At 54.5% G+C, this 22170-nt stretch overlaps 1 protein-coding gene across 1 annotated transcript in view; it reads left to right on the top strand.

Moving 5' to 3' along the window:
* REXO1 (RNA exonuclease 1 homolog) overlaps window positions 1-15488 on the top strand; it is a 44161-nt gene extending 28673 nt beyond the window's left edge. Inside the window, exons 8-16 of the mRNA XM_053965862.1 lie at window positions 1078-1191; window positions 3702-3839; window positions 5817-5930; window positions 6528-6601; window positions 10167-10277; window positions 10595-10710; window positions 10901-11039; window positions 14207-14327; window positions 15325-15488. Of these exons, the coding sequence (XP_053821837.1) occupies window positions 1078-1191; window positions 3702-3839; window positions 5817-5930; window positions 6528-6601; window positions 10167-10277; window positions 10595-10710; window positions 10901-11039; window positions 14207-14327; window positions 15325-15413 (1016 nt within the window). The 3' untranslated portion in view covers window positions 15414-15488. The remainder of the gene's footprint in view (window positions 1-1077; window positions 1192-3701; window positions 3840-5816; window positions 5931-6527; window positions 6602-10166; window positions 10278-10594; window positions 10711-10900; window positions 11040-14206; window positions 14328-15324) is intronic.
* Window positions 15489-22170: the final 6682 nt, after the last annotated feature.

Genomic DNA, 22170 nt, shown 5'->3' with positions numbered 1-22170 from the left:
TAGGTACCTTGCAGTTGAACAGCTGGAGCCCTGCTGGGATTACAAACCACAGAGAGAAACTTGTTTGAAAAGGCAGAACCCATTTCTCAGCAGCATTATGCTGAAAGGCAAACAGCTCCAGTTTAGCTTTTTATAGCCTGGCAAGCCTTAATGGGCCTTCAAGAGGCAGGTCCTGCAATGCTTTGTTGGCTTTCTCAGCCTAAATGGAGATAATGCCACACGGGTGGGTTTTTTTTTAGCACAAGTTCTTTCAAATGAAAAGCCCTGCTAATGGAGTAACTTTCACATGATGCCTTCAAAGTGATAGACTCGTCCATCACCACAGAAATCTGCTACACACATTAAGCTTCAAGAGAGAAAGGAAGAGGGTTAAGACATTTCATTATTGGCTCTCGAGAGGGTACATTAAACAATCAATTTGTGCTGTTCTTGTGAATTTTTTTTCCTCTGGTCTCTTCCCTTTTCTCCCCTCTGTCTTCATTACGTTCCTGGCCATTAGGCAGAGCAGCTGAACTTGGAGGCTGGCCTTTAGGAGAGGGCTGCCAGTTAATGATTAGTAAAAAGCCCCTCTCTGCCATTGTCTGATGTGTTGAGCATATTCTAGAGCTCTGAAGCTCCTTTCTGAAAGAAGCTGAAGGATCCTGCGTGGGAGGTTGGTCTGCAGGGCCCCAGAATCAAAGCTGCTTCCTGGGGGTGGGTGATGCCCTCACACAGCACATGAAGGGGTCAGGTTGTTTCTGTGCTAGCTCCTCTCTTTTGGTCAGTTGGAGGGCTTGCTGTGCAGAGTGAGCAGGGAGAGCTACAAGTTTCTAGCAGAACTGGAAAAGTGTCTTTGCTGCTCTTAAAATTGCTGTCGGCTGACAGTGTGAGTGGTATACTCTCTGTGGTGCTGGAGTGGAAATGCTGGGCCAGCATGTGGCACAAAGAATCCATTCCTGAAGCAAAACAAGAGTTAAAGAGAATAGACACAGTCCTCCTTCCTCTTGCCCTTCCTCTTGTAGTGTCCCAAACTAGGACTGAAGTCACCCACTGGGTACCTGATCTCTGTCCCCCTGTGCTGTTCCCTTCTCCTTGCAGAGACAAGTAACAAGAAGGTGGTGTCCCACGAGGCTGTGCTGGGAGGGAAGCTTGCTGCCAAGACCAGCTTTACTCTGAACCGCTCAGGGAGCCTGAGAGCCGAGGATCTGACAGGTCAGAGCCTGCTCCTGCTGGGCTGTCACTTGTGAGGGGTGAGGGGGGAGCTGAGCTGTGACACTGACTGGGGGTGCAGGATCAGGCTGGTGCATTCACCTCGAGTTGTGGGGGCACTTTAGCCACCACACTGTCAGAAGGACCCAAAGCTGTTGGAGAGTGTCCCAAGGAGGGACACGGAGCAGGGGAAGGGGCTGAGGAGTGGCTGAGGGCACTTGGCTCGTTCAGCTGCAGCACAGGAGACTGAGGGGAGGCTCCTCGGGGGCTGCAGCTCCTCCCGAGGGGAGGCAGAGGGGCAGGGGCTGAGCTCTGCTCTGGGCCAGGGACAGGAGGCCAGGAAGGGCTGGAGCTGTGCCAGGGCTTGGCATGGAGCTCAGGGAAAGGTTCTTCCCCCCGAGGCTGCTGGCACTGCCCAGGCTCCCCAGGGAATGGTCCCGGCGCCGAGGCTGCCAGAGCTCCAGGAGCGTTTGGCCAGCGCTCTCAGGGATGCTCAGGGTGGGCTTGGTGGGGTGGCTGTGCAGGGACAGGGGCCGGACTGGATGGTCCTCGTGGGTCCCTTCTAGCTCAGGCTTTTATGACCTGAAGAGCTGGGATTTCTCTGTTCTCTGGCTGCATCACAGAGCTGCAGAGTCCCTTGGGGGATGCTGACACCACTGACCAGTGCCCTCCTTCTGTCCTCGCTGGGGCTCTGAGGTCACTGCTGCAGCCTGGCTGGCTTTGATGGAGCATCAATAACCATTCAGAGCTGCCTCTTGTGCTTTGGGCATTATTTTACTTCAACTTTCTTGCCCTGAAGCAGTTCTTTGCAATGTGCCTGTCAGATTAAAAGGCAAACTTAAGAATCTCCATCTCTGCAAGGCTCAGTTTCACTTTCACCAATGTCACAGTAAGGTCGTATCGTAGCCAAAGGGTTGTGCCACGAGCATTTTTCATGTGGGCTCAAATCAGTTATGGGTATTTTAGTTGCCAAGAGACACAGGCAAATTGTGGAGGAGATCAGAGAAGAGCCAGGGAGGCCATGGAGCAGAAGGAATTGACATTGAGAAAGCTTAAAAGGGCCAGTATAGCTCAGCTAAGCAACATCAAAGGGCACCCAGGAATATTGGAAGGGTTTAATGCAGCAGCCAAAGGAGATATTGAGCAGAGTGCAAGAAGTTATAATTATTCTGTGAAATGAAACAAGCAGCATGAAATCAGTAGCAGGAAGAAACTTTTGATAATGAAGTTTTTAGGGAGCTGTGCATGGCCTTTGAGGGGTATTTGAGGGCTGTGTTACCAGTTATCAGCTGTTGAATTTAAACATTAAAATGGGAGAAGTCTCACATTTAGTGACAGGACAAGGGGGAATGGCCTCCCACTGCCAGAGGGCAGGGCTAGATGGAATATTGGTAAGGAATTCGTGGCTGTGAGGGTGGGGAGGCCCTGGCCCAGGGTGCCCAGAGCAGCTGTGGCTGCCCCTGGATCCCTGGAAGTGTCTAAAGCCAGGCTGGACAGGGCTTGGAGCAGCCTGGGATGGTGGAAGGTGTCCCTGCCATGGCAGGAGGTGGAATGGGATGATCTCCAAGGTCCCTTTCAACCCAATTTGGGTTGGTTCTATCAGTAACAGCAAGGCTGAAGATGGACCTTTTGGAGGAATTCTGTTCCAGCTGTGCTTTCCAGACTTAACGCTCCTCGTTCAAGGAGTTTAAAAATCAACTTGTACAATAATGGCCAGGTTTTGAAAATGACCACCCAACACCTATTCCCCTGTCCATCCTGAGCTGAGGCAGTAGAAGCAAGTACAGAATAGGGAGGGAAATTCAATTTATCAAGGCAGGAGACTTGGTAAAGGCAGAGAAGCAGGCAGTGTGTCCTAGTTTAGGGCAAAATTTGGGAGAGGACCTCTGGAAGGAGCCCCCAGAAAACAACCCCCCCACGGCCCCTCCCCCACCTAGTTCGGGAAGGATTTCCTCAGAGAGAAATGGAAAAAAAACTGTTTATTTAACAAGCAAAAACACTCCCCAGTACAAAAAATAAAAAATCAACACCAGATGACAAAACCCTTTCACCGTTCTGAATAGATGACAAATTCAGAAAGTCTCTCCTGGGAGTGGTTGCCCAGCTATCAGTCTCCAGTGCTGGGGAATGGCTGCTGCAGGTCACAAAATGCAGACTCTTGGTGTTTCTTGGTGTTTCCCAGGTCCCAGTCTGGAGCAGGTTCAGATGATATTCAGGAAAGGGAAGGGAAAAAGAAACAGTCCAGGGTAAAAATTGGACTGCCTAGCTAAACTAACTAATAAGCAAAAGCAAGCAAGCAAGCCAGCCAAGCCTCTCCTAGACACAGACCATGGGGGGAGGTGAGCCGGCTGATAACAACACAAAACAATCCTTCACTTTCAGAGTCAGTCCTGAAGGCACAGAACATAATATCAGGCATAAACAGAACACACGATTTGGGATCCAAACACCATACTGTCACCCTAGGACACAGTGCTTTGGTGGTGAGAGCTGAGCTCTGTGTTTGTGTGCAGGAGCTGCCCTGTACCGGCGCCTCAAGGAGTACCTGATGACTGAGGAGCAGCTCAAGGAGAACGGGTACCCAATGCCTCACCCTGAGAAGGCTGGACGTGCTGTGCTCTTCACTGCAGAGGAGAAGAAAGTGATTGACTGTAAGCTCTGCTGGCTCTTTCCTTCTGCAGGATTTGCTGGATACAGCAGGAGCTGCCCCTTGGTCCTGTTGTGATGGGGAGAGTGGCTGCAGAACTCTGCTGCATAGAGAGTTTCTTCAGCTTTCACCTCCTGAGAATGCTAATTTTGACCCAGAGTTTATAGTCTGTAGGGCTGAAGGAGGTTTCTAATTTCTAATTCCCAGGTAACAAGTGACAGGATGAAAGGAAACAGCCTCAAGTCGCACCAGGGGAGGCTTAGATTGGATATAAGGGAAAATTTATTCTTGGAAAAGGTTGTGAAGCACTGAACAGGCTGCCCAGGGCAGTGGTGGAGTCATCACCTCATAAATGTTGAAAAAATGTGTGGATGTGGTACTTGGGGACGTGGTTTAGTGGAGCCCATGGTGGTGGTGCTGGTGGTTGGATTTGATCTTAAAGGTTTTTTCCAACCTCAGCAATTCCAGGATTCTGTGCTGCCAAAGAGCAGCAATTGAACAGGTTGGAAAGAGGCTCCTGTTCTGCACTTGGTGACCCTCCCAGCTCCCAGGGGAAGGGGTTTTTTCTGTCTCTGTCTGTGTGAGCTGCTGTTATGGTGGGATAAGGACTGACACTGGGCCAGGCTGGCTTTGCAGTGAGTCCTGCTGTGCTGCTCTGGATTGAAGAGTTTTCTATTTGATCTCGTGGCACTGCTGGGCCAAATAGTTCCCCAGAGCCCTTTTTGCAGCTGAACAAAATTATAAAATCACAAAATAGTTTGGATTAGAAGGGACTTTAAAGCCCATCTCATTCCACCCCCTGGAACACCTTCCACCAAACTGGGTTACTCCAAGCCATGTCCAACATGGCCTTGAACCCACAGGTTTCCTCAGGACAGGATGGGGTCTTCCTCTGAATTTTGTGAACTCGTGGCAAGATTTCTGCTCCTCAGCCCCTGACTAAAGCAGGCTGTGCTGCAGCAGGGATAAAATCCAGACTGGTGCTTTCTGTTGAGGTGCTTTGCCACGCTCCCCTGAGCATCTGTGTGGAGAGTCCTCACTAAAGTGTGTTAAGTGCTCATCCATGTTAACACCTTGTGCCTACATTTGTCCTGTGGTTGCTGAAGCAACCTGGGCAAAAGCTCTCTTGCATTAACACTGTCAAGTGCTGTATTTGTGAGAGCCCTTTTTTTTCCTCCAGGAACCAGCCAGCTCCTTTGTATGAACCTGAGCTCATGTTCTTGGTTTTGTTCCTGTAGTTTCCTGCAGATGTTGCAGGATCTTTGAATTTCTCCTTGTTTAACTGAAGCTGTTGCTGCCACTGTGACCAGTTGGGCAGAGCTGGGAATGTGCTAACAGCTTTAATGCTGACACCAAAACTCATGGAATTGCATGGAGATCAGAAGAATGATAGCTCCTTCCCAGTGGCTTTCTGCATCTCCCTTCCCCAAATTTTGGGCAGTAAAAGCAGAGGTGGTAGGAGGGAGCAATTGCAGACTGCCAGGCCCTGCCCTAAGTGCTCCTGTGTTTAGCTGCTGGAAAATCCTGACAGAAAAGCTGTGCCCTAGAAGAGCTAAAATGTCATTTGGAAGTGACAAGGCACAGATCCCCTGGAAACCAGGCTTCATTAGCTCTGGTGTCCAAAGAATGACTTATTTATCCTGTTTCTTACAATAACTGTGTTAGACTCCAACGTAATTTGCTGTGCACAGAGAAACAATGCAGCAAACCTTGATGGAACTGGGGGCAGCTTATGTGGACCAAAGCCACTGGAGAGTCTTTGTCTCTGGGAAGTATTTGGGGGGACAGATTTCAGAGGGATTGCTGTGCCTTTATAGGAGTTTTCAACAACATTTGGACTCCTTTTTAACAGAAAACATAATTTAACAGCATTTGGGGTTTGAGTGATTGTGATTTACTTTGTTTTGGCCAGGTTAAGCAGGTGAGGGGTAGGAAGGGCTGCTTGCAGTGACCTGGCTGTTGTTTCTCTCCTGTCCCCAAGCCTCGTGCAGGATCTGCTGTCGCTGTGGCACCGAGTACATGGTCTCAGCCTCGGGGAGCTGCATCCGCAAGGAGGAGTGCGTCCATCACTGGGGGCGGCTGCGCAAGCAGAGAGGTACAGCCCTGCCAGGGGGATGGGCCCGTGCTGCCTGGGCTCCAGCTCCAAACACTGAGTCTTCCTCAGCTTTGAACTCGATTTTGGGGCGTGTCACACTCCCAGGTGGTGGCAGTTCCTGTGCCTGTCACTGCAGTGACCTCGCAAAGAGCTGCTGGGCTTGGCGGTCCTCAGAATGTGGCACTGGGGCTGCAGCAGAGGTGCTTCATCTTTGTTCAGCAAAGTGAAGGAAAAAACCTTCCTGTGCTTTTTGAAAAGAATCAGCCTTTTAAAAGGCTGACTGGGAGCACTAGAGGTCTGTCACTCCCAGGAGAGTTCACTGATCTTGGCTGAATTCATTTGCAGCAAGGCACTAACCTAGTTTGAGCTCTGCTCTGGTTTTCCATCAGAGCATCTGAGTGGCTTCTGGAGTTTGTCTGGCTGAGTACCAGAGACTTAAACTCTTTAGATTGCTGCCTGTGAATCCACAGTTATTTTTCCCCTGTGGTTGACACATTATTGTCATGCTTATCCAGGGGATCTGCACGTGAAAGCCGAAGTTCAGGTCTCTTGTTAACAAGAGTTTTCTCCTTGACCCTTCACCTCTTACTCTTTCAGTGCCAGGTGGGTGGGAAACCCACTACAGCTGCTGCTCTGGAGCTGTGGGGTCACCAGGCTGCCAGGTTGCTAAAGTAAGTGATGGAACAACACCTTTTTATTCTCAGTGACATTTGTGGTCTGCTCACAGTGGCAGTGGCTGGGAAATCCTTGCTTAAGCCTTTAGAAGAACAGTGGGTTCCCTTAAGGGGATAAAACAAGTGCAACTTAAATTGTTTTGCTCCGCAATGGAAGGAAAATCCAGTGTTTGACACTCAGCTGTCTGGAGTGAGCTGGGTTCATTTATCCTGAGCTGCCCAGCTCATCTGCTTGAGGGACATAGAAAAGCTCATGTTCTTTAGTGAATCACCAAAGGAATGAGAAATAAGGGATTTCCTTTTAAGGAGCAGTCTCAGGGCCTTGGCAACAGTGTGCCAAACCCTTTTTCCCATCTTTTGCTTTCCAGATTCCCATGCTAAGGTAACTTTATCCTGGTGGACAAATCTTTTCTGACAAGTTTTCTGTTTGTTGCCTGTCCTTGGTTGTAATGAGGGGAGGAACCTTTCCAAGGAGCCTTTTGTAACTCCAAAATATCACAAAACTTTTTTGAGGGAGCCCAGCACTAGAAAAAAGAATGAAGAACTTTCTCAGATGAGGAGTTTGATAGAGCAGAGCACTGCCTGGGGTACCTTTGCACAGGTGCTTTTTTCTTGCACTTAGGCAGCAGGAGAGTTGGTGTGCCAGCCCAGCATTCCCAGTCTATCTTGTGCCTCTCTCTCAGGTCTCTGGGCACGCTCCTTGTCACTTGTTTTAGTGGCATTTTTGTATTTGGCAGCTGCCACACTGGGGAGAACCAAAAGCTGGAGGTAGAAGGTGATTCTGAGCAAAATTCAAGGTTTGTTACAATAGGAAGAGTTGTCGGGGCACCTTAAGAGCCTGCCCTGCACAGTTGGATTGGATGGGATCAGATTATTATTTTACTTTTTTTTTCCACATGAATTTAGGGTATTTTTAAAATCAGCTTCTCTGGGTACCCTGTGCCAGGGCCTCCCCACCCTCCCAGGGAACAATTCCTGCCCAATATACCATCCAGCCCTGCCCTCTGGCAGTGGGGAGCCATTCCCTGTGTCCTGTCACTCCATACCAGTATAAAAAGTCCCTCTCCTTCCTTTTTATAAGCCCCCAGTTTTCACATCACCCTTTGGTAGATTTAAGGCTGAATCCACAGCCTGCTCAGCATCAGAACATGCAGTAAAATTTTGGGATATTGGGGAGCACATTATCCTTCAGTGTTGAAGAAGGGCTTTGAAAGCAGAAAATATTTGTAATGAGATACCATTCTCAGTAACTGGAGCAGTAAGCTGGTTAGAAAAGCTCATGTGTGTGTCCAAGCACAGGGGTGGGAAATCCTTGCTTGAGCCTTTAGAAGAGCAGTGGCTTCCCTTAAGGGGATAAAACAGGTACAACTGAAATTGTTTTGCTGTGCAATGGAAAGAAAATCCAGTATTTGACACTCAGCTGTCCGGAGTGAGCTGGGTTTGCTGCAGTTAGGCAGGGAGGCAGGAGGTGGCAGGAGGGAGCTGTGCTGCTGCAGGGAGCCTGCAGTGCCTGCTCTTTGTGCTTCCTCGGCTCTCAAAACCAGGAGCAACTTCCCTGCCCTCCTCCCAGCCAGGAAGAATTGGGCATTTTCAGGACAACAAAAATACCTAATAGGGTTTGGTTTTGTTTTTTTTTTTTTTTCACTTCACTGCTCAGTTCTGTTGTATTACACAGGGAGGGAAAGGCTGAAGCTGCAAGGGAGAAGTGTTTGGTGTCTCCTGGCTGCTGAGCTGCTCTCCCCATTCCCTCAGCAGAGCAGGGTGCAGAGTGGACAAGGGCAGCCCCTTGCACCTGGCAGCAGTGATCCCTGAGGCCTTTGAGCAGTGCTGGCTGTGGAATCAGGGAGAGCTTGGCCTCAGTGTTGGCCCAGCTGCCTCATTAACTTCAAATGATGTAGTTCCTGTGCTCTGGCTGCACCTGCAGTAGTGACCTGTGCAGGAAAATATGCAAATCCTGCTTTGGTTTCCTCTCTGCCCACACATGTCAGCTTTGCAAGGGCCTCAGTTCCTTGTCTCTCCAGCCTTTAATCCTGAGACAAACCAGAACAGTTTCATTCTTTGTAGGGTGAGACCTATGGGAAGCTCTGTACTGTGCTGGGCACTGCTGAGGCTCCACCTCAAATCCTGGGGTCAATTTGGGCCCCTCGTGACAAGGAGGACATTGAAGGGCTGGAGTGTGTCCAGAGAAGGGAACAGAGCTGGAGAAGGGTCTGGAGCACCAGGAGAGGCTGAGGGAGCTGGAGGGGCTCAGTCTGGAGAAAAGGAGGCTTAGGGGGAACCCTGAGGCTCTGCACAACTCCTGACAGGAGGAGACAGCTGGGGGGGGGGGTCAGGCTCTGCTCCAGGGAACAGGGAGAGGAGGAGAGGGAACAGCCTTGAGCTGAGCCAGGGGAGGTTGAGGTTGGATATTGGGAAAATTTCTTCACAAAAAGGTTTGTAAAGCATTGGAAGGGGCTGCCCAGTGCAGTGGTGGAGTCACCATCCCTGAAGTGTTCAGAAAACATGTAGGTGTGGCACTTGGGGACCTGGTTTAGTGGTCACCATGGTAGGGTTGCTGGGTTGACTTGATGATCTTGGGAGTCCTTTCCAGCCTTAAGGATTCAGTGGTTCCATGGTTTTGAGCATGGTGAAGGAGGCTCTGCCCAGGTTTCTGTGGTTGTACACAAATACATGGAGCTTTAGGGACAGACAAAACTTAAACACAACAAAAAACCTCACTGGGGAGTAAGGGAGGGAGAGCATCACCTCTGGGTGTGGTGCAGGTTGGTTTTACCTAAAGCCATGTCAGCAGGCGAAAGGAGAGTCCCAGCTCTGCCTTGCCCTCTGTTACCTGTTCCTGCTTCCCCTTTGAACTTCCTCCAGCGTAGAACCCCTGCTTGCCAGGAAGGTTTCAGCATAACCAGTGGCATCTGTGCTGTGGAGGAGTGTGGGAATACCTGTGTTGCAACAGCAGCTCAGTCATGCACTGGCTAAAACCACTTGTGAAATCACTCCCTGAGTTTTCCTGCTGGATCTTGTTGACCCTGGAGCTTTAGCTGAGAACAATGCAGAGTGCTTGGAAATGCCCTTTGTTGCCTCAAGTGCTGGTGGGCTGGAGCTCCTGCGGGTGTGGGCTGGCTGGGTGTGGAATGCAGTGTGTGGATGCACACGTTGCTCTGGAGCTGTCTGCTCATGCTCACACAGAGATGTCTGGGGTTAGGATCCTGCACCTGGCCTTGTCTTGGCCACAGGAACCAGGAGCTGGAGTTACATCAGAGTCAGGCCTCAGTGTGACTTCCTGACTAATTCTGCTCCATATTGAAAACTCCTTTTCCCCAGACACGTGTCCTGCTCCTCCATGTGTGTCAGTCCGATGCCACCAGCCCTGATGTGCCACTGGAATAGGGCTGCCTATGGCTGTGTTTGCTGTGGTTGTGAACTTCTCAGCCTCACTGTAGGCAAAACTTATTCCTCATTTAGAATTTATTAAAACCCCACTTTTGTTGAAGTGGAGGTTTCTTGGAGTGGGCTCTTTGGCTTCTTGTTGTTATGATCACCAGCTGTCCCTGTTTTTTCCTTTCAGCAACACGTGCACGACGGACGCAAGGAGAGCCTGGATGGCTTTGTGAAGACTTTTGAGAAGCTGCCCACGACTGATGGCTACCCTGGGATCTACGCCTTAGACTGTGAAATGGTGGGTCCCAAGCCAAAACAAAGCTTTTTGGGACTGGCTGAGGTGTGACACAAGTGGCTGAAGGGAAGCTGTTTCCTGACCTCATTCTCTCTGTTCTGAATATTGGTGCTGGAGGTGTAAATGAGCTCTTATTGATTGGTGTGTTTGGCTTGAGGGTTGTGCAGCCCTGGCAGGCTCTGACTGGCCCATGCTGCTGCCTGGCCTTGCTGCACCAGATGTGCTGCATTTTGGGAGCTGCAGCACTTGGGTGAGGGGCTCCACAGATCCCACACTTGTTTGGCCTGTGCCTCTCATCACATCTACCCTGTTCCTTGCAGTGCTACACTAAGCAAGGACTGGAGCTGACAAGAGTAACTGTGATCAACTCGGAGCTGAAAGTGGTGTACGACACCTTTGTCAAGCCAGACTCCAAGGTGGTGGATTACAACACCAGGTGAGGGCTGTAACACCAGGTGAGGATGGTCTTCCTCGGGACAGAGCTTTGTGCTCGCTCAGGAACTTGGTGTGGCTGGCAGCACTTGTTGAAACTCCACTGACCACCACTCCCTAAGGGCTGAGGGGCTTTGGGCCTTGAGGTGTTTCTTCAAGTGAAGGACCCCCACCTGTGTCCTGTTGCTCTGCAGATTCTCAGGTGTGACAGAAGAGGACCTGGAAAACACGAGCATCACCCTGCGGGATGTCCAAGCCGTCCTACTGAACATGTTCAGTGCAGACACCATACTGATAGGGCACAGCTTGGAAAGCGACTTATTTGCACTAAAGGTAACTTGGGCTTTTGCCTTCACATCTCCCTGTGGTGCTTTCCCCCCCTGGGGGGTGTTGGATGTCTCCTTCAAGTTTAGGAACTGTTTATTTCCAAGGACCAGCAGTTCACAGTAGTGGGGTGGCCTCACCTCAGGTCCTGTGTGCAGTTTTGGGCACCACAATATAAAAAAGCCATGCACCCATTAGAGAGTGTCCAGAGGAGCTGTGAGGATGGGGAAGGGTCTGGAGGGGCCTCATGAGGAGCAGCTGAGGGTTTGTTCAGCCTAGAGGAGATTGAGGGGAGGCTCCTCGGGGCTGCAGCATCCTCATGGGGGAAGAGGAAGGGCAGGGGCTGATCTTTTCACTCTAATGACAAGGGACAGGAGGCCAGGAAGGGCTGGAGCTGTGCCAGGGCTTGGCATGGAGCTCAGGGAAAGGTTTTTCCCCCGAGGCTGCTGGCACTGCCCAGGCTCCCCAGGGAATGGTCCCGGCCCCGAGGCTGCCAGAGCTCCAGGAGCATTTGGCCAGCGCTCTCAGGGTGGGGTTGTTGGGGTGTCTGTGCAGGGACAGGGCTGGGCTGATGATCCCTGTGGGTCTCTTCCCACTGAGGGCATTCCAGGATTCCATGGTTTGTCCAGTCTCTGAGCCTGTGTGAAGCTGGTTGTGGTGAAAGTGCAGGGGAGTGGGGTCATGTGTGTCACTTGTGGTGTCACCTGAACTCTTAGTGGCTGCTGCTGCCCTGGGCAGGGCTCTGAGCAGGAAGGTGGAACAAGATGGTCTCTAAGGTCTCTTCCAACCCAAACCATTCCATGATTCTATGACTGATCCCAAATCATTTGCCTCTCACCCCTGCCTGATCTGTTCTCTGTTCTGTGCCAGCTTTTCTAGGAACTGTAGTGTTGCTTTGATGAAGTTATGTTGACCTTTTACCTGTCCTGTTTCCTGCCTGGCCCGGTGTGCCCATCCCTCAGCCACCTCTGCTGTCCTGCCAGGGAGTGTGTCCTGCACCGAGGCCCCAGGGGTTTGTCCTGGGTCACCAGGAGAGTGTGTGGCAGGCAGGAGCCAAGTCTTTGTGCTCACATGCCAGAGCTTCCCTCAGCCATTCTTTGCCCCACAGCTCTCCTGCTGAAGCCTGTGTAGCTGCCAACTCCCAGGGCTGGGTTGGAAGCAGGAGCTTTTAATGCCTGTAAAACACTTTACCTCTCCGTGGCACCCTTTATCCCAGCCTTGGAGAGGCTTCATCATAATCAGAAAGACATTATTTCCAGTTAGATCAGCTCGAGATGACTGCCTTGGCCTCTTAGAGGCTTGATTTTCTCTTAGCACCACAGCTGCTGCCAAGAGGAGGAGCCCAGAGCAATCCAGGGTGTCACAGCGGAATGGCCGAGGGCTGTGCCACTAAAGCCATATCTCACTAATGGCTGTGGCAACTTCCAAGTGCTGATGGCATTTCAAGTTTTATTTAAAGCTTTATTATCTTGTTTCCTCACTCTTCCTGATCTACATAAGTAATTACCACTGTGTCTGGGAGGGTGCCAGGGCTGAGTGCAGTCCAGGGGAGATTATCCATAACATTGGCAGTTTTATATTCCGAGTGGAGCAGGTTGTTCCTGTTAAAGTGCAGCTGTGCTGGGGCAGTTGTGGAGCTGTTACTGATGGAGTTATGGGTTGTCCTGCAACATGAGCTGGTGCCTGGAGGCAGAGAGGAGAGGGGATTATCAGGGTTCTGTTGGAGTCATCCGTGTTGGGACAGGACACAGGTTTATCTCTGAGGCCCTGCCCTTCACTCCTGTGCTCAGGATGTGGGATTGCCTCCATCCACATTCCTTCAGCTCCCACTGAATGCAGTTCATGACAGCAAAGGATTCATCTTGTCTTAGCCTGAGAGGAGGAAATGAGTGCTAAAAAGAGCCAGCCTGCCCTATGGTTATGGGCTTTATCAGGAAGGGCCTTTTGGCTGTCCCCAGCCTCTGGTGCAGGGCCTGTTCAGCATCCTCAGTTCCTCCAGCATGGTGACAATTCAGAGCTGAGCTGTTGGATTAGAGGGCTGGAGCCCCTCTGCTCTGGAGCCAGGCTGGGAGAGCTGGGGGTGCTCCCCTGGAGAGGAAAAGGCTCCAGGGAGAGCTCAGAGCCCCTGGCAGGGCCTGAAGGGGCTCCAGGAGAGCTGGAGAGGGACTGGGGACAAGGCCTGGAGGGACAGGAGCCAGGGAATGGCTCCCACTGCCAGAGGGCAGGGCTGGATGGGATATTGGGCAGGAATTGTTCCCTGGCAGGGTGGGCAGGCCCTGGCCCAGGGTGCCCAGAGCAGCTGGGGCTGCCCCTGGATCCCTGGCAGTGTCCAGGGAAGGTCAGGTTGGATGGGACTTGGAGCAGCCTGGGACAGTGGAAGGTGTCCCTGCCTGTGGCAGGGGATGGAGTAGAATCCCTTTAAAAAGTCCCAACTTGAAACACTCTCTGATATGATTCAGTGATAGAATTTCCTTGTCCCATTCCACCGTTGCTGAGTTGGTGCTGGTTAAAAACTTCCTGTTGAGTCACTGCTGGCAGATGGGAGGATTTGGGGTTGGTCTGCACCCTGAAGGCCAGGCCTGCTCTGTAGCAGCAGTGTGATGTACATCCTGCCCACTTCTGTCCCCATCTTAGAATCCCACGATGGTTTGGTTGGAAGGCACCATGAAGATCACCCAGTTCCAATCCTCTGCCACGGGCAGGGATGCCACTCACTAGCCTGGGAAGCAGTTGAAAGGTTGCTACAACTCACAAGGGGCTGTTGTGCTGTCAGCTGGTTCTTCAGTTTAGCTTGTAATTGGGAAAAACTCCAGAGCTATTCCAGCTTCTCCAGGCTGTGGGATTAAGGATTGGCCTGTCCTGCTGGAGTTACACGAGCAGCATCAGCCCCAAATCTCTGCTGAGATTCAGGAAACCTCCTGAATGTGGGGTTGCAGGGCTGTGGGGACAGGCCTGTGGCGGGCACAGCAGTGGGAATGCTGTGTGCACACACCCTGCAAGGGGAATCATCCTGGATCCAGCCAGAGCCTCCTGCCAGACTGGTTGGGTCGGAAGCTGCCGAGGGCCCTGCACGGAGCCCAGAGGTGACCAGAAGGTTGCTGCAGCGTGGCTAATCCCAAGGAGTGCCTGTCCCTGTGGGACTGGGGAAATAACCCTGTTCCTCTGCTCCTCCCCAGCTGATCCACGGCACCGTGGTGGACACAGCCATCGTGTTCCCCCACCGCCTGGGGCTGCCCTACAAGCGGGCCCTGCGCACACTGATGGCCGACTACCTCAAACGCATCATCCAGGACAACGGTGAGACCCCTGAGGGACCCCACTTCCTCCTGGCCGTGCTCTCCTCAGCCCTGCCTTCCCCTGCTCTCCCCAGTCCTCTTGCTCCTGGTGTTTTCTGCCCTGTCTGTGTGTGGTAGATGGGAATGTGCTGGCGTAAGAAGCCTCAGCCACAGCTTGTTTCAGTGTGAGCCCTTTTCCGAGGGCAGAGCTCTCCCTGCTGCCCTCCCTGTGCTGAGTGGGACAAAGAAGTGGTGTGGGAAGGCTGAGGGTGGCTCTCCCAAGGCCAGGTCCTGCCCTCCCCTTCTCTCTCTGGCCAGCTGAGAAGGGCCAGCCTGTTGGAAGTGGGGCCTGTTCCCTCCTGTCTTCCCTGAGCACATTGTAAACACTGCTGGGGAAGCTCCCAGCTGTTCCATAGCTGATGGTGTCAGGCTCAAGCCCAGCCAAAAGTGTGGGTTTAGTGGAAAAAAAGACATGTTTAACATTGGGAGTGTTCAGCCTCGAGAAGAAAAGGCTTTGGGGACTCTTTAAAGCTCCTTGCAGAGCCTGAAGGGGCTCCAGGAGAGCTGGAGAGGGACTGGGGACAAGGTCTGGAGGGACAAGACCCAGGGAATGTCTCCCACTGCCAGAGGGCAGGGCTGGATGGGATATTGGGCAGGAATTGTTCCCTTTGAGGGTGGGCAGGCCCTGGCCCAGGGTGCCCAGAGCAGCTGTGGCTGCCCCTGGATCCCTGGCAGTGCCCAAGGCCAGGCTGGACACGGCTTGGAGCAGCCTGGGACAGTGGAAGGTGTCCCTGCCATGGCAGGGGTGGCACTGGAGGAGCTTGAACAAACCATAAACCACAAACCATTCTGTGATTCTGTGGAATTCTTTTAATCCCTGGCTGTGGCTCGGGGTGCTCCCAGGTGTGGCTGTGGCTGCAGGGGCCAGGGAGCAGCTGGCTCTGCCTGGGGAACTCCCTGTGCTGAGCTGAGCTGAGCAGGCAGAGGGGTCACTGCCACGCCTGTGTTTGTGTCCCCAGTGGAAGGACACGACTCCAGTGAGGATGCCAGAGCCTGCATGGAGCTGATGGTGTGGAAGATCAGAGAGGATGCCAAGGTGAAGCGATGACCTGCGTTGTCTCTCTGCTGTTCTCCTGCACCTCTGTGAAGAAGCAGTGCAATAAATGCCCACAGCCACTCTGTCCCCCCGTGCCAGCAGCATGTTCCTGCTCCCCAGCCATCCCAGCAGGACTCCTGGACTCACACCTGCAGTCCCCCTGTCCAGGTGGTGGCTCTCGGATCCTCAGACTCCACCTGAGGGATTCTCTGTGGTCCAAGCACTGCCTTTTGGGCCTGGCAAGGTGGTTTTGAGTAGCACAACCAGAACGTCTTGGTTCCTAGAAGAAGCTTGTTAGAGGTAGGTTGGAGATGTGCAGAAGGATCTTTCTGGTTCAGTTAAAGGTAGATTGTTTACTTTTTTTTTTTTTTTTTCCCAAATATAACTTAAATTGCCTCTGTACTCCAAAGCAGTGTTTGGAGAGGGGGGAGATGGAAGAAGGTTGAGCAGGAAGCTGTGAGAAGCTGTGAGTGGATTGTGTAGCTGGTGTGGGAAGCAAGAGCTGAGGGTCAAGCACTTGGGAAGAGATCCTGGTGCAATCTCACTGTGGAGCTGCAGAAGAGGGAGGCTGGCCCTGAGCAGCTGGAGGGAGAGGAATGAGGTGGGATCTGGGAATTGCTGTGCCCCAGGTGATCTCCCTGCTGAGTGCTGGCTGGCACCTGGTTCTGCAGTCAGTGCAAAGGGGGAAACCATGAGTGTCCTACCTTGCCCAGACCTCAGGGAGCCACGAGGCAGGACAGGGACAAACAGCTCCCAGAGCCAGGGAGAGCCTGCATCCCATCACTGCAGGGTAGGACAAGGGTCCTTCCCTGACCCTCAGCTTCCAGCAGGGCCCCAGTGAGCTTGTGTTCAGGGAACAAGGATTTTGGGTGTGCAGGTAAGGTTGCACCTAAGGGTGGCCTCAGCAGCGTGCAGGACTCCCCACCAGCCTGTCCCTGCTGCAGGGACTTGGTCCAGGCAAAAGCAATAGGGGAAAATCCTTCATTTCACCTCGCTTACATGTTGGGAGTTCTGCACAAAGCAAAGGACTCAGCTGTGTGTCTGGCACCTGGACTAAAGCAGCTGCTGAGTGTGACTGTCACTGGGGGAACTGGATGGCACTGGGGGGTCCCTCTGCCCCATCCCTGCTGCTGTCTGGGGACAGCAGAGCTGAGGGGAGCAATCCCCATGGACCCCATGGTCTCTCAGCTGGGGTCAGGGAGCACCTTCACCCCAGAGCAGTGACCCCTCACCCTCCCTGGCAGCACTGGCATTGTGTCCCTTGGTGGCTGCTGTGTCCCTGGCATGGGCTGGCTGTGTCAGTCTGGGGGCAGCGGGGCAGAGGTGCTGCTGGGGTTTGGTTCTGTCAGAGCCAGGCCCTGCTCACTCCTTGTACCCCTGCTGGGCTCAGGGTCTGGGGACAGCTGTGTGTCCCCTGCATGTCCTGCTGAGCCTTCCCAGCCTGTGGGCAGGAGTGTGGGCTGGGCTGTGGTCCAGGACAGGGTGTCCTGCTCCAGCCCCAACACTGGCCCTGGTGAACTCTCCCCATCCCACTGCTGCCCTCGGAGGCAGGGACGTGGCTTCTCTGCCAGGCTCTGCGGGAGCCACCAGGAGAAGTGGGGCTGTAAAGACTCCTGGTGCTGCTCAGCCCATCTGTGTTTCCTCTGGCAGCCAGTTCCTTACCCCAGTTTTGGGGATGCAGCTCCCTGCTGCTCCCTCAGTGCTCCACATCCAGCTCTGCTCCTTCCCTGCCTTGGGGCTTCCATCCCAAGCAGTCTTGGGACACCTTGGGCTGTCCCTGTGTCCCACTGCCTGCAGGGAACAGTGCTGGTCCTGCCAGGCTGTGGGAGAGAGAGTTCAGCACTTCCCAGCTGGGGAGGGAAGGTTTGTTCCTGCTTCTGCCTCTTTGCCATGTTTATCCCCCATTTATCTTCACCCCTGGCTGCAGCGATGGAATGTCCCTGGAGCAGCCACGCCAGGCCTCAGATCTGGCTCTTGCCTCTTGCCTGTTCCTCAACAGGCAGCCCCTGCTTCCCAGCCTTCCCACAGCAGCTCCTTCCCTGGGAAAGCCAGGACACGACGTGTCCTGCTCTGGAGCTGCTTGGCTCCATCCCACCTGCTGGGGCAGGGGCAGGCAGGGCATTCCTCCAGGCAGGAATCCTGCCAGGCCATGGCACCTCCATCAGTTCCCCTTCCTTTCCCCATGGTCCAGCCTAAACTGAGGCTTTTGGGGTGGGGAGTGGGGGGGTTGCCTGTGTCAAGGGATGTCCCTGGGAGAGTGGAATCATACCCAGGCACGCCATGGGTGTGGTCAGAGCCAGGCCTGGCCCAGGGCTGCTATCACCTCCCCAGGCACCAGAGGTTTGGTTGGGTTGTACAGAACGATTGTAACCTGTAACTTTTTGTAATTGTTTTTAATAAAAGAGTGTTGACTAGATGCACATTCCCGAGTCTGGGACTGCTCTGCCTGTGGATGGGTTGTGGAGGGGAGGTGCTGGAGCCATCCTGGAGCTGGGAGGGGCTGGACAGGCTGCCCAGGGAATCCTTCCCCAAGCTGAGAAGTGGGTTCAACACGTCCACCTGGGTCTGGGCAACCCCAGCCCTGAGCACAGACTGGGAGGTGAACTCAGGGAGAGCAGCCCTGGGGGAAGGATTGGGGTGTTGGTGGGTGAGAGGCTCAGCCTGCCCCGGCCATGGGCACTGACCCCAGGAACCCCCCTGGGCTGGGCTGAGCCCCCAGCGTGGGCAGCAGGGGAGGGGGGATTCTGCCCCTCTGCCCCGCTCAGGTGAGACCCCACCTGCAGAGCTGCCCCAGCCCTGGGGAACAACAGCAGGAGGACGTGGAGCTGCTGGAGCCAGGCCAGAGGAGCCACGGAGATGCTGCCAGGGCTGGAGCCCCTCTGCTCTGGAGCCAGGCTGGGAGAGCTGGGGGTGCTCCCCTGGAGAGGAGAAGGCTCCAGGGAGAGCTCAGAGCCCCTGGCAGGGCCTGAAGGGGCTCCAGGAGAGCTGGAGAGGGACTGGGGACAAGGCCTGGAGGGACAGGAGCCAGGGAATGGCTCCCACTGCCAGAGGGCAGGGCTGGATGGGATATTGGGCAGGAATTGTTCCTTGGCAGGGTGGGCAGGCCCTGGCCCAGGGTGCCCAGAGCAGCTGTGGCTGCCCCTGGATCCCTGGCAGTGTCCAGGGAAGGTCAGGTTGGATGGGACTTGGAGCAGCCCGAGACAGTGGAAGGTGTCCCTGCCCACTGGATGGGATTTGCGGTCCCTTCCAACCCAAACCATTCCACGATTCTGTGACAGCGGTGGGGACAAGACCCCGTTCTGCTGCTTGGGGCTGGGGGGGACCCTGTGGGGTCCCCACGTGGCCCTTCTGGTGTGTCCCCCCACCACCACCACCACTCTGGCACAGGGTGACACAGGCACTCTCTGGGCACGGGCTGAGGGGTCAGTGGGGTCCCAGACTGTCCCCCCTCTGCACTTTTGGAACCCGGCTGCTGCCCAATCCAAACCATTCTGTGACTCCTCGACCCCTTCAATTCCTGGCTGCTGTTCACAGAATTCACAGAATCACTGGGTTGGAAGAGACCTCCAAGATCATCGAGTCCAACCCAGCCCCAACACCTCAACTGAACCCTGGCACCCAGTGCCACATCCAGGCTTTGTTAAACACATCCAGGGATGGGGACTCCACCACCTCCCCGGGCAGCCATTCCAGAAATTTACCACCCTTTCTGGAAAAAATCTTTTTCCTAATATCAAACCTATATTTCCCTTGATGCAGCTTGAGACTGTGTCCTCTGGTTCTGTCAGTTCACTCCTGTGTGCAGCCCAGCCCAGCCTCCCCGAGCTCCCCCAGCTCCCTGCCCCTCCAGGACATCCTGCCCGCCGGGATCTGAGGAACAGGAATGAAATCCGTGCCACTCCTGGAGACCACCCCATCCCAACGCCCTGGACTGAAGGAGGAGGGGGGGCCGTGGCCGGACCCTCACTCTGTGCAAACCCCCCCACCCCGAGGGGTGCCCGGGCAGCCGCCGGGCACATCCCGGCTCCTCCTGCCTCATCCCGGGGCCGGGATGGAGCCTCGGCATCCCCAGCCCTGCCAGGCTCCCCCCGGGCCCGTATCAATCTCCCAAATGGGGCAGGAATTCAAGTGCCAAACCAAGGAGCTGATTCAGCACGGAGGAAGAGGTGAAGGTAAAAAGTTCAAATAAAAAAATAATGGGCCATTAGATGACCTCACTGGCAATGTGTTTTATTTAACGCGCGGCTGATGGCTCGCGGTGGCAGCGGCTGCTCCCGAGGCTGTGAAAGTCACGCCTGGCGCGTTCTCAGCCGCCTCCGCGGGCTTTTGTGGCACTGGCTGCTCCGGCAGTGACCTCCAGTCCCACCCCATCCACGAGGGTTCCTTTGCTCCCCCCTTGCAGGTCACCTGATGGCCCGAGGTGACATTAGGGAACCCCTGCAGTGACAAAACCATTTTGCTTTTTTTGCCTTTTTTTTTCCTCTTTTGGAGCCTGGAGGGTGACAGGAACCCCTCAAGTCTCCAGGGTGAGGATGGAGGCAGGTGGGAATTTCAGGGTTATAAGAGCCGTGGTCCCAAGGGAGCAGCACTCACCCGGCCCCAGGCATGTGGAGGGACAGGAGGACACAAAGCCAGGTTGGATGGGGCTTGGAGCACCCTGGGACAGTGGAAGGTGTCCCTGCTGTGGCAGGGGTGGCCCTGGATGGGCTCTGAGGTCCCTCCCAACCCAAACCACTCTGGGATTCGATGACACCAAAGCATGTTCAGGATTTGTCTCAGAGGTCTGTCCCTCCCTGTTTCTCCCTCTTGCCTCCCAGGGCACTGCCATAGTTGGGGCATCACCAACACAAGGGGTTTTCTTGCTCTCTGAAGCCTTCACCCCTTTTGGGTGGCTTTGCCTCTGGCTCTGAGCGTGGCTCCAGGGTTTGGCACAGCCCATCCCCACCGTGGTGTTCAGATGCTGCAGCTGAATTGGGAGAAGCAAAGGAGCAAAAAGAACCCCAGAACCCCATTCCTTCCCCTTCCCAAAGCCCTCTGAGATGAGCTGAAACCCGGGAGATGAAAGGGAGCAGCTTGCTGAGGAAAAGGCTCCATTTTCACCCCAGCAAGAGGAGAGGGGTGAGCTCAAGGTGCTGGTGGGTCACGAATCCTCCCACTTTGCCCCCCTCACAGGGGGCAGCCCCAGATTCCATGCTGTGTCCATATCCATGGAAGTCACTTCTGGCCCCAGTCTGAGCTCTGCCAGTGAATTGGTGCTGCTGGTCTGGTCCTGAGAGCTCCAGGGTCCCCCACAGGGTCCCTGACAGCCCAGTCAGAGTGTCCCAGCCCTGGAGGAGGGCCCTGCCGGGCTTTCCCTGCCCCCTGACCCCACCCTTTCCTTCCCAAGGATGCAGGGACATCCCAAACCTGAACCTTGTTCCTTGAACCAAAGCAGCCTCGGCCCCAAAGCTGCCCCTCACAGGGGGAGGGAGGTTTTGGGCAGCCCTGGGCTCGTGGGATGCTCAGGGTCATTGCATGTCCCTCCTTCAGCTGAGACCAGGCAGCTCAGCACACCCAGCCCCATCTGCAGATGTTCCAGGATTGGCAACAGGATCTGCCCTGTCACAGAATCACAGAATTCACAGAATCACGGTTGGAAGTTCTGCATCCCAGGTGCCCCACAACCTCTGCAGGCCCCGGTTCAGTCCCTCAGGTGTTCACAGCCCCCAGCCCACGCCCCAGTTCACAGAATTCACAGAATCACAGAATCACTGGGTTGGAAGAGACCTCCAAGATCATCGAGTCCAACCCAGCCCCAGCACCTCAACTGAACCCTGGCACCCAGTGCCACATCCAGGCTTTGTTAAACACATCCAGGGATGGGGACTCCACCACCCCCCTGGGGAGGCCATTCCAGAATTTTATCACCCTTTCTGGAAAAAACTTCTTCCTAATATCCAACTTATATTTCCCTTGGGGCAGCTTGAGACTGTGTCCACTGGTTCTGTCAGTTCCTGGAGAAAGAGCCCAACCCCACCTGAGCACAGCCACCTTTCAGGGAGATGTAGAGTGATAATGTCACCCCTGAGTCTCCTTTTCTCCAGGCTGAGCACCCCCAGCTCCCTCAGTTCCTCACAGGGTTTGTGTTCCCAGCCCCTCTCCAGCCTCGTTGCCTCCTCTGGACGCGCTCGAGCATCTCAGTGTCCTTCCCAAACTTGTCCTGCAGCATCTCCCCCCAGCAAGGGACATGCACGGGTGTCTGTGTGTCGCTCCCTGCCCCTGAGCCACCTGCTGCAGGTCAGAGGTGACCACGCTCATTGATCCTCTCGTTAAAGAGCTTTTCAGCACATTTTGTCCGGCCCCTCCAGGACGGGGAGCGCTGGGGCCGAGGCAGGGGTGAGTCCCTCCCGTGTCAGGGTCCCACGGCTGCGTGTGCAGGCAGGAAAGCTCCTCACTGCTGCCATCAGTGAGTGACCCCCCCTCTGCCACAGCCGGTGGGGACAAGGACCTCAGAGCAGCCCCTGCTGCCTCCGCTCTCCTCCTCACTCCAGACTTTTCTTGCCTGGACCCAGCACTGTCCTTGGCCGTGGTGCTGAGCCCGGGCACCTCGGCCACTGCTCAGTGCCCTGGGTTCTCCTGGGTGGCAGCAGGGGATGCCCGTGCTCCCACCAGGGGTGGCCCAGTGCCCCAAAGTGCAGTGCAGGGGGTCTGGGAGGCTCCCCAGGCATTGGGGTCCCTGTTGCCAGCCCTAAACCTGCCACAGGGCAAGCTGAGTGACACCTGTGTCACC

Source organism: Vidua chalybeata, chromosome 27 (assembly GCF_026979565.1).
Source record: "Vidua chalybeata isolate OUT-0048 chromosome 27, bVidCha1 merged haplotype, whole genome shotgun sequence".
NCBI classification, from domain to species: Eukaryota; Metazoa; Chordata; class Aves; order Passeriformes; family Viduidae; genus Vidua; species Vidua chalybeata.
Note: the sequence above shows the minus strand (reverse complement) of the source record. Positions and strands in the feature narration are given on the sequence as shown.